The 12,097-nt window shown below is 37.0% G+C and overlaps 1 protein-coding gene across 2 annotated transcripts in view; it reads right to left on the bottom strand.

The window, feature by feature from the left end:
* PDGFD (platelet derived growth factor D) overlaps nucleotides 1-12,097 on the bottom strand; it is a 230,184-nt gene that overhangs the window by 71,467 nt on the left and 146,620 nt on the right. The window contains exons 2-3 of one of the 2 annotated variants that reach the window (XM_004585023.3): nucleotides 7,720-7,906; nucleotides 3,780-3,960 (exon numbers count right to left, since the gene is read on the bottom strand). In XM_004585023.3, the coding sequence (XP_004585080.2) occupies nucleotides 3,780-3,960; nucleotides 7,720-7,906 (368 nt within the window). Of the gene's footprint in view, nucleotides 1-3,779; nucleotides 3,961-7,719; nucleotides 7,925-12,097 lie in introns of both variants that reach the window. The other variant, XM_004585022.3, reaches the window with a different exon arrangement.

The raw sequence follows: 12,097 nt of genomic DNA, 5'->3' as shown, positions 1-12,097 counted from the left end.
CTTTCATAACAATCTATATAGTAAGCTTTTAAAAATATTTCAAAGCGTCTAAGTATTTGTTTTCTCTCCAATAAACTCGATTTGTTTGATCACATCTTGCTTTTAAATGTTTGATGAGTTATCTTTTCTGCTTAATTATTCATTCTGAAGGCATCTACCTATTTTCCTAACCAAATGGAAGCTCCCAACTCCCACCTTGGATTGGCTCAGCTCTGGCCTTTGCTGCTACTTGGGGAGTGACCAGTAGATGGAAGATCTTTCTTCCAGTCTCCTTCTTTCTGTAAATCTGCCTTTTCAATAAACATAAATAAATCTTCTTTAAAAAGTTCATTATCACTTGTATTAAGGAGCCATATAAATCATTAGTGATGGTAAAGGTAAAGGTAAGATCGTTATTACTATTAAACAGTATGTATATGTGAGGCACTATATTAACTAGTATTCTTCATTTTGGCAATTCATTCCAATTCCACTTACTATCGTGAATTTGAAGAGCTGAAATCAAAGGCAGAGGAGGAGGAAATATGCTCAAATTTGACTAGTGAGCTAGGCCTTCAACTCTAAATGAGTTTTACAGTAAAACCCTGGTCCCATGAGGCTTTGCAGCTAAACAGATGTGTAAAAAAAAAAAAAAAAAAAAAAAGAACAAAAACAGGTTTTAAAGTTTTAATGTCATCAAATAAAACTAAAGAATCTCTCCCAAACCAAATGAATCTCCCACCAAGTGGCTGAGTGAAAAACTGACTAAAATGCACTGGGCCTTGCAAAAGCGTTACAAGGAAAAAGCATGTAACATTTGAATCCTTTACATGAGCCCTTACTACACTCAGCCTCAGAGGTGCCGGTACAGCTGGAGCATCATTGTAGGAAGAACAGAGGATTCAATGAGATGCTCAAAGGTGAAAATGCAGAGATAGAAATGGAAATGCTCTTACCTATGTTAGAGATTACTTGTTGTGCAAAAGGCACCGTGAATCTAAGGAGCTATTCTGAATGCTCATATTTTCCTATTAGCAATCTTGCTCACCGTAGGGCTGACAATAGCTGCTTGCAGTCTCCAAAAGACTTTAACACCCTAAAAATTGTTTTAATACACTGGAAGAGGGCTTGCCACTGCTAATCTCAAACCTGATCTGTTAAGTATAAAAACTCTGCTTTAAATCCAAGTAAAGCTTAAATAAGAACCAAACAATTTTCCCAATACTGTGGTCAAGCTATATACAACCTGCTATCCCTATTTAGCAAGAATAAAACAAAAGAGTTTTCTCAAAAGGCCACCCAGATTTAAAGTTTCTGCATACCTGAAAGCTAAGCTCATTGTGCCTTCTGGCATTCAGCCATGGGTACTTTTGCCCTATTTAGCCACATTTAGAAACAGTTTGTTAGAAGAAAGAAAAGCTGTAGCAATTTTAAATGAATGCAGAGCAAGGGGCTGCTAGAGAAATATACCAAAATATTGTTACTATCATTATATCTAAAAAATGCAATTAAACTTATTGGCAGAGGCAAATGAGTAGAGTGATACTAAATCATGTATAACAGAGGCCACCTAGTATTCCATGTAGCATTGGCTAGGAAATAATGAGGAACCTGCACCCTGACCCAAAATATTAGTGTGCAGACATACAACTCATTAATGACATGGTCCTTTAAGATTATAATAGGTTATTATATTGATTAACAGAATACATATAAAAGACTGCTTATTAAATACTATGAAAGGGCTGATTTATATTCTTTGGTAAATTCTAGTCGCCATGATGTCATAGTGCAATTCATCTCTCTCCTATTTGTGATGATGCAGTTGGAACCAAACTTGCTTTGCTGCCAGTAATATCAAGAAACAACACTTAGAGTTACATATGGTACATAATACTACATATGATACTGAAAAATACATTACTTGTTTATGTGTTTGCTAGACTATACTTTTTCATTATTTGTTTAGATACTACTTGGCTTATTGATAAAAAACCAGTTTTATTGGAAAGCAGTATGTGATCTTATACTGGTAACAACCTCATATATCTTGTTCTCTCTGTCTCTTTTGACTGCATTACAAACTATGTGATTACTGGCATATATCATCTAAGTTATATAAGTACACTGCATATGTACACAAGCAAAGAAATTGCCTATGATACTTCTCAGAGTATATTCTTTTAAGATTTATTTTATTTTTATTGGAAAGGCAGACGGAGTATATTCTTATCATCATTATTATCTATTCTTCTTTAAATCTGTATTTCTGTTACATTCCACAACAGGAGCTGTTCTGCCTTAAATACATTGTGGATAATTGTGACTTCCGGGTTGTTCAGGTTAGTCACAAAGAGCCACGAATATATTAACACTAACAGTCCTCGATATTTTAAGGGAGACAAGATCCTTCATTAAGCCTATTTTTTTCCACTCTAACTTGTCAAACCTGTTTTGTCCAGGAACAATTGCGAACAGATGCATTCCTGTGCATACTTAAAGGTACAAAAACAAAGAAATCAAAAGTTCATACTTCAATTTTATTGCTATGCAGTGTTATTGGAGTTTGCAATAATGTAAATAATGCTTGATGGATTACTGTGAAATTAAAACTGGAGCCTGTGTCATGGCATACGACTTTCCACTTACAATATTCTGATGTAGAATTTACTTAGTGCTTAATAACTCATCATAATGCAAGAAATATTAGATTGTCTAAATGCATTATTTTTCTGATCTTAAGTTTAATTCTTAAGGGAAGAGCAATCCCCACAAATCAAGACAGCTTTTACTTATGTGTTCTATTTCGGTATCCACTCTTAGAAAAGGGACTGAGGCAGACTGAGAGAGTAAAAATTGTCCAATATCTTTGAAGAGTTGAAAGGTGGAATAATTAAGACAACACACAAGCAAAGTTATTCCCAGTGCTTCTATAGATTTATTCTACAGCACCTAGTTCTTCTGACTTATTACTCATTATTTTTTATCATTTCAATTTATGAAAAATTTCAGAAGTTCACAGGGTAATTTTGTTCAGTTAATCAAAGTATCTTTATTACATCTAACAGAAGATCTGTCAGAACTTAATAATTGTGTTGTTGATGAATTAGTGAAGAAGGTATATGCATATCTGTGATTCATCTGTGACAATCAATTTACAATGTAGATTCGGCTCAATGTAACTTTGGGCATTTTTTAATGGTCAACCAGTTAAGGCTGGAAATTATTCCGAAGACGCTTAAGCAGAGGTGAGACTGAAAATAAGCATGGTTTGTTCAACAGAAGTTGTACTCTTCTATCCTGAGTGGGACTTTCGATTTGAATTGTTGACCAACCCTGATATTTCATGATTATAATACAAACACTTTCAAAACTGGGTTACAATTCCAACTACAATCACCAGGACATTATTCTGTGGTGAAATTTACAGAAAACTTTTCCAAGAAAAACAGGAAATGTTTTTCTTAGCTTTATTTCTACTCTCACAGGTTTTCTTTTTGGATACAAATGTATCAACTTTCCTTGAGTTGAATTAAAGGTACATCCCTCATTGTGTACCATTTTCTCTTTTCCATTCACTATGTACTTTTTTTCACAATACAACACCAAAATATTGATATAGTAAATTCAAAATGGCATTTTTTGCTAATGAAGGTTTAAACATTTTAGCCACAGAGTAGGAGAAAACAATGCCACCAGGTTCACTCCCTCTCACATCATTGCATTTAATCATAGAAAATTATCTCTATACTTCCTGAAAGTAGTGTCTGGTTTTAATACAGAGGACATAAGCTACTTACCACAAAAGAATAATAAATCTTGAATCCAGGTTTAGCCACAAAGTAGTCATCAGACTTGAATGTTATTTTAATCTGGTTTGTTCTTGATGTTATCCTTGGAGGAACTTCCTTGTGTCCACACCATCGTCCTCTAATAACAGTACTGGTTTCAGATATGTCTTCAACTTCCACAAAATCATACCTAGAATATATTGGACAGTAATGGTCATGCTTTGATTTCAGTAGCTTTTGAAACTTGTACTTTCATTAAAAAATTAAGATGTAATTTCTGATTAACCTACTTAGCTGAAGAAAAATTGCAACATATAGAATTATTTTTTAAACAACTAGTTTTCGGCTTTTGTTTTCTAAATTGAAACTCTAACATCTGGTCTGAAAGAATTCTGACATATATATATATGATTATATATATAAAACTTGAGTATACGTGCGTATATATATATGTAAATGTATGTTTATACTCAAGCATGATCATTCTTTGGTCACCAATCATCTAAGCAGACTAATTTCTGAGCATCAAGCTGGACATTTTTCTGGAAATTATCTAGTAACTAATTTCTTGATGTATTTTAGAAGATGTGACTTAGCATATATATATCCAAATGTTTTCTATGTAATACTTTGCAAACAAAATTTTATTTTGAATCTATGACATTTTGTGTTTCTATGATAAAGCAAATGTTCTATATCACTTACAGAACCAGCATTCTTAATTTTTATAAAAATTATTTTTGATGATGCTTACACAGTTGATTATGGTGGGAAGGGTCATGGATTAGGGAAAAGTGGGTGAGACCATTACTTTCATCAATTTTTTAAGAAATGGATAGAATGTGGCTTGCCATATTCTCTTTTTAGAAAACTATCTTTTGCAGAGACCACATCATAAAATCTGACATGTATCCTGAGAGAAAAATATGTAAGTTTGGGGAAAGGTATGTGCTAATCAGTTTTGGAGCTGGCTAAACCAGGGTGTGAATATGCATGGGGCCACAGGTTTGTCTTTGGTATTGGATCAGAGAAACACAGAATCACAGAACTGATCAATGCCACCAAGGCCTAAATTTTTTGGTTTTTCACTACGATAATTTGATTCTTTCAATCTGTCCGTAACATTCCATTCCTCAGTCCATCACAGAACATGATATTTTGGGGAACAGAGTTTAGATCTTATAGAGACTCATTCTATTTCCAGACCCTCAAGAATTTCATTTGGTTAAAATTGGTCATCAGTGCTCTACTCCAACTCTGTCTCAAAAATGACTTCAGCTGCTAGACTCAAGCACAAAATTGTGGCCATTCAGAGTAAACAACACCAGAAAACTCATGTTCATCTTATATTATTGCATCATGATTGTCAGAAGGAATCAGTAGAAAAAATATGGCCTTACTAGTCTTATTAAATGAGAATGCTTATTAAATGGGCAGAATTTTGAATCAGGTGAAAAACCAATGATACTGTGTCTGAATTTCTTTGACTTTAGATTTTTTGTCTTTTACCCTTATATCCTTTGCCTCAGTTTCCTTATAGATAAACCAAGAAGGCTTATGTAAGTTTGCTAGCCAAGTATCTCTTGGGTTCCCTATAAATTAACTTCTAAACATTTATATAGTGCTTGTAAAAAGCACTAAAAAGAATCATTACTCAAGCAATAAAACATTACAATGTAAACATCAAGGAGGCTTTGGAACAGATGGTAGGAAATCAATTGCGCATCATTTTATACAAAATATGTGCAAATTATATTTACTTCACAAAGCAGAAGTAAACATGAAACTTTGTTAATAATACAACATATCATTTTTGCTTAAATTTAGAATATAAAAAACTCAAACACCAGTGTAATTTCAACTCTGAAGCTAAAGTCAAGGGAGTACCATTTTCCAACTCACTAACCAACACTCTCCCAAACTCCTCTCCTATTTCCAACTCTTACTCCTTTACTTTCTTCTGCAAATCTTTCATAAATTCTGAGAAATGAGATTTGATGAAAAATTTAAAAAGGAAGCCAACCTGACTTTCTCTTCTATTTTCAAGGTCATACTCAAACATGCTCACTACTGGGATCAAAATCCCAGTTCAGTAGTGATATTTCCCTCTGTGATATTATGGCATAATAAACATGTATTTGCTCTATGTCCTGGTTCCTGACACAGAACTCCCAAGGCCTCCGGGATTTGTCAGTGATGGGGTGAAGGGAGCATTGTTTGCTATTTATTCCTTTCAGCCATACTTGAGTGTATGTCAATTAGCTGACTCTATAGCTTCAGAAGGGGACTGGTCAACAGAAAGAATAAAGCAGGAATAGAAGTTAGAATTGTACAGAGGAGAGGGTCTAGAGATTAACTACAATCAACAATGGCCACTGATGTAATCCATTATACATAAAAATACTGAAACTACCCTAAAACTTAGTAATGACAGAGTTTCAATAGCTGTCAGATTGAAACTGGGAGACTTTGAGAAGCCACTCTTTCCATTACCTTGCCCTATTTACCTCTTCCATTTGACTGTTTCTGTTAAATAGATTTTAAATAAGCTCTTAATCATATGATCATAAGTAAAGTGTTTTGAGTTTCATGGGCTCTTCTAAAAGAAGAGGCATATATGTGATTCCATGATTTGCCACTCTTCATCAAAAGTACAAGAGAGACCTGAAATTGGCATCTAATACAGGGCCAGTGTCGGGGAGGGGGTAGTCCTATAGCAGTGAGTTCCTAGCTTGTAGGATGTATCACTCACTTCATGTAGACAGTGTTAGAATTACATTGAGTTACAGGATACCTCGCTATTTTAAGAGAACTCTTTGATAGGGATAAAAACTCATTCACATGTAGTATCAGAAGTGTCTAATGTGTAGAACCAGATCATGGTACCTTCCGCGTCAACACTTTCAACAATATTTCAGTAGAATTTCTTGATATTTTTTCCCTAGAATAAATGATTAGATCTCTCTTTCAAGGTTAAAAAGTCAAAAGATCAGCTTTTATATTTAATCCCTTTATGAATATTCACTTTTTTCATACAGATATTCAGTTCTGCTTGCTGGCACACATTACCCTTTGTGGTCTTAGAAAGAGTCACTGATGTTATTCTGGGGAAAAAATAGCAACATAATAAAAGCTGCCAGCATAATCAACATATAACAAGGGACAACCAAATTTGAGGCATCTCTTTTTCTTATTCAAAGGCAAAGGATTTAGCAGTTCAGTAGTTCACTGGCAATACAGTACAATGCATGCAGTAAAGTATAAAACAACAACAACAACAACAACAAAACAGAAAGAAAATCCTCCCCAAATCCTACACATGCTAATTAGGTGAGTAAGAAGCTGAAAGCCCAGGATTTCTCTGAAAAATAAACCATGAAGGAAGAAGATTATCAGGCACAGCTTTCATCTTCTATTTGTGACCCAGAAACCACAGGAAACAGACCTATCTATCTGAGGGAGACAAGGCTTTGGGGTTCCTTTCTCTTTCTTCTTGTAGATGTGGAAAGCTCTAACACTATGGTGTAAAACCCTGAAGGGTTCCTCAGTCAGTACTAGGGGAACGAGGCTGGTCCCACTGCTTGTGTCAGCTCCTGGAACCCAGCAGTGGTTGATGCCCACTGTACCATGGGCAGGCTAAGACCAGGCCATGCTAGTAGCTGCAGATGATAGGGGATGCTGGCTGCCTTTCTCTGCTCACAAAGCCTGTCTTGTGCATGAAAAAAAAAAAAAAAAAAAAAACAGGTCTCTCTAGATTCCACCCTTCTTTGGGAGGCAGACAGTCATGGGCCTGTGGAGCAGAGTGTCTGTGAGTCACACCAATGACAGCTCTCTCAGCAGCACAGTCTGAGTAGGTCCACAAGCCTCCAAAGAGACATGAAGCTTTCAATCTGTCCTTTCCATCTCTCATTTTGGGACAGTACCCTCAAGTAGATTTTTCTTCACTTACCTACAGATATCATTTTCTGCCTCCTCTAATCCAAACTGATGGTCAAACGCTAGTTGTATCCTGCTTTTCTCGTGAGAATGGAGCCGCCACGTCAGAAGCAGGTTCCTGGGGTAGCTGTTCGGGAAGCGAGGACTCTGCAAGTGGCCATTTCCTGTCACCTGGATGGTCTCATCTTTTCGGTACAAGTCTGTGAGGTGATTGCTCTCTGTTAGTAGTCACAACTTGTAGGAATTAGTATGCTGCTCCAATTACAGGAAAGCCAAAAAAGAACAGTTTATCATGCATCATATTTTAAAACATTTATAGATTTGGTTTAAAACTAAAAAAGCAAGTGGTAGCTTGTGGTTAAACAGAAAACATATATATCTTCTGTTATCCCTATCTCCCCAAATTATTCAAAAGTCTAGACTTAAGGTCTAATACTTTAGGAGTGATCTGGCAGAATTTTGATAAGCAAAGATTAGTAATTATTTCAGAAATCATGTTCATTTTAATTGGAATTAAAATCAGCAGTTTACCTTTTTTCTATGTAATATGAACAAACAGCACTTACTGATTTTTTAAGAAACTGATTAACATACACTGACAGCAGTCTGTCTGCAACGACTAGCATAGAAAGAATCCTATAAGCCTTATTAAAAAAATGAGTATGGAAAAAAGCAAATGAAAAAACTGCTTAATTATTATTTATTTGGTGAGTATTATCAAGCAACATTTTCCTGTGGACAACTCTGCTACAAAAATTACACACACACACACACGCACACACACACACATTTTCCCTTGATTTTCTTACTTAAATCAGGTCCAATTCTTTCTGTATTTTATTGCATAGTATAATAAAGAATTTCTCTGGTTTCTATCCAAAGTGTTAGAAATATCTTTATTATTATTGTTGGTGGTCCCCTGAGGCCCTCCCTGAGTTTACGGTAATAAACAATTGACTGTGGGACCCTAGAGCATTTCAGAATGAGGGCTGATCACTCCAGAAAGACCAGTTTTTTGATAATCTTGTTACAGGTTTGAAACAAGTGAAATTAGCCCGATATTGCAAACTCCAGAGATGGAGAGGCTAGCAATCAAGGTTAAGCATGTTATTCACCATGCAATCAATCATGTGAGTTTAAGGAAGTTTCAATCAAACCCCTGGATACCAAGGCTTGGAGAAGCAATGTGCTTGGTGATACCCAAAGTTATGTCAGGAGACTTCTGAGTTCTGAGAGCAAACAGGGGCTTCACTCTGGAGTAGTTCCAGTACTCGCCATACGTGTCTCGCGGTTTGACTGATCTGTATCTGTTTCTTTATAACAGAAGTTTAATCGCAGGCTTAATGCTTTCCTGAATTCTCTAAATTAGTCTATTGTAGCAAATTCCAAATTTAAGGGGCTGTGGGAAATTCTGAATTTGTAACCAGTTGGCGAGAACTAAGTTGAAATAGGAAATTCTTCATAGTTTGCACCAGAACTGCGTTGCACAATGGGTCCTTTTTCCATCTCTGAATATTCACTTGTATTTTAGATTTGGGGCACTTAGTGTCTTCTTTTCCTCCCCATAAGCTGACTTACAGCTGAGGTTTGTTTGTGTTCTCCCACAGAGAGTCTACTTTGAGGTCTATAATTCAGTGTGCCTCTTTGGGGAGGCTATACTTGCGGATGGAAACCGCTGTAAGCTGAGGCTGCTCAGGGTGGCCGTTAAGTCTCCCAAAATAAGAGATGGGGGATGAACAGCAATTGGCATGTGAAACACAAAAGCCACTCACATATATTTTTGTGTGTAATGGAATTTAAATCATTTGGGGGGTGGGAGGGGAGTCTCATTCAGTGGTTACCAGCTTGTACAGCCAGCCTACACTGAGAGAGAATTCTGGGGAGAGCAATAGGTACCGAAAAGTTGATGAAGTCACACCACCAGCTCTGTGGCCTTTGAGAATCCAAAAACATTGTCACTGGACCCTTCTTCCTTCCCTTGATATTAAGCTAAAAATACAGCTGTGTAAACTATTTGTCCACTCCTTTGTCCTAAAAGCCTGTTCGGAAATGGGGCTACAGGCTTGTTTTCTAGGTTGACTGAGGTGAGCTCTCAACGATTATTTATCAGAGACTCTGAATGCAATGTGTTGCAGCATTATTAAGACTTCTATCCCTTGAGCCATACTTACACAATTTTTGCTATCATTTGACCTCCAGTAATACTTAATATCCTTCTCTATATTAATATTTTAATCAAAATCAAATTCATTCTAAAAGACTGCATATCAATTATGTAAATGCCATTAGGTCCTGCTCACCATGCATAGAAGCTAATCATAAATCTAAAAGCAAAGCTGTTAAATTTTAAAATGTCTGCCTCAGGTATAGCGATCGGCAGTTTTCTCTTTGCCTTCTTCCAGGAGTAACTTTCAATAGTTTTCTGAGGTGTTTCAAAGGGTCCCAGATATTATGTTCAATTCAGATATACTTCAATAATTTTTTAAATGTATTAATTACATTGTATTATGTGACACAGTTTTATAGGTACTGGGATTCCCCCCATCCCTCCCCAAACCCTCCCCCCATGAAAGGGTTGTTGTCTCCATACACCTGAAAACAGAGTTCACCCATGCAGCACATGGGAACACAATATAGAGGGATACAGATTGCAGACTGTGAATATAGTGGTTCCCCAGAAGCAGGGAGAACCACAAGGTGGAAAACACAAGGTGTGCTTTTGCAATTGCTGGAGGAAGGCTCTCCTAAGCAGAGTCTCAGTGGGTTTGGGTGAGACATTAATGGGCCACAGGTTTTAAATGCTGATCATGGAAATATCTGAAGACCAGGCAGAAGTGTCTGTACTTGATAAGGGTGATAAGGGTGAAAACAGAGTAGTTCTAGAATGGATAAATGTGAAACTAAAGATCAGCCTTCTTGTACCACAAAGATGAACTGGAAGGATAGTGTTTGCAATGGGTATGTCTCCTAGGAGGTAACTACAAAATAATAAGGGTATGATCTGCACAGGCAGATAGCAGGGAGGTCACAGCAGGGGAGCAAAATCAAAAGGGACTTTTGAGTAGTTAAGAAAGGAATGCAAAGGGGTGCGTCAGAGACAGCAGCATCATGTGAAGCACAACAACTCAGCCCAGCGCACTGTTGCTGATACACAGGCTTACTGCAAGGAGGAACATGCCAGAACAAACACACATTCCATTTAGATGTGGTGAATTTCTCATTCAAGCGGGTGGGAATCTTAGGAGGCTTGAGGATCAGCATAGACTTGAACTGGAAGAATGGAATGAATGTGACACCTCCCCACAGTGAGGGAAGCAGCAGCTTGGGCTAATCAGCGACTCCTCAGGAGGACACAGCCTGAGGACGAACAAGAGTTTCTGGTGGACAGGTCTAGGAAGGGCAGATGATGAAAGGAGATCTAGGGGAAATCAGGGAAATAAAGGTTGAGTGGTGAGCCACGACTGAGTCAGGCTGCCTGTGAAAGGGATAATTTCAGGGACACAGTGGTCAGTAATACTACATGTGGGAACTGTTGTAGTGGTACCACCTGCAACACTGGCAGTCTTGTATCTAAGCACTGGTTCAGGTCCCAGCTACTCCATTTCTGGGAAAACAGAGGTGCAGGAAAGGTCCCCATGGCCTGGCTCCCTGTCCATCACTTAGGAGACCTAGATGTGGGTCCTGGCTCATGACTTTGGTCCAGCCTAGGCCTAGCCACTGTGGTCAGTTGAGAAACAAACTAGCAAGTGGAAGATTCGCTCTCTGCTCCCATCGTCCCCTCCTCCACCCTGTAACTGTCTTTCCAATAACTAAATATTTTTAAAATGTCAGATTTAGAGGAAGGTAAAAAGACAACAAATGGAGGGGGAACAACACAGAAATTGTCAGTAACAAAATCAACAAAATCCCTCAAAAAAAAAAACACTTTTAGAAATTCTTTCAAATACAAATGAAATTCCTTTTTTTTCCCCTGGAATATCCTTAAAAGCTAAACTGCTTTAAGAGAATTAACTTTGCTTATAACTGAAATGCCAAATGCATTTTCAAGAGGGCTTTAGAGGCAGTAGAGAGATGAGTTTTCCATCTAAATGTGTTTTAATTAAGACAGAAATTCGTTTCCGTTCGGCACACTGACTTCAGATCTCTGCCATACTCTGTGAATGCAACATTGAACTAGAAAGGGAAAATTGCAGGTCTTCTGATTTATTTTTCTTAGAAACAAATTCTTCTACAGTATGCAAAATTAAATATTATAAATAATAAACAATTCTACAGTGATTATTTTGTGCCATGTACTGTTCTAAGAGCTTTGCATGTTTCCTTTTTAGTGTCTAATGGTTTTATATACTCATATATGATGCATGGGGTGTGAATGTTTATATGTGACCATG

Source organism: Ochotona princeps, chromosome 4, assembly GCF_030435755.1.
Source record: "Ochotona princeps isolate mOchPri1 chromosome 4, mOchPri1.hap1, whole genome shotgun sequence".
In the NCBI taxonomy this organism is placed as follows: Eukaryota; Metazoa; Chordata; class Mammalia; order Lagomorpha; family Ochotonidae; genus Ochotona; species Ochotona princeps.
The sequence above is the reverse complement of the archived record's forward strand: the minus strand, read 5'-3'. Positions and strand labels throughout refer to the sequence as shown.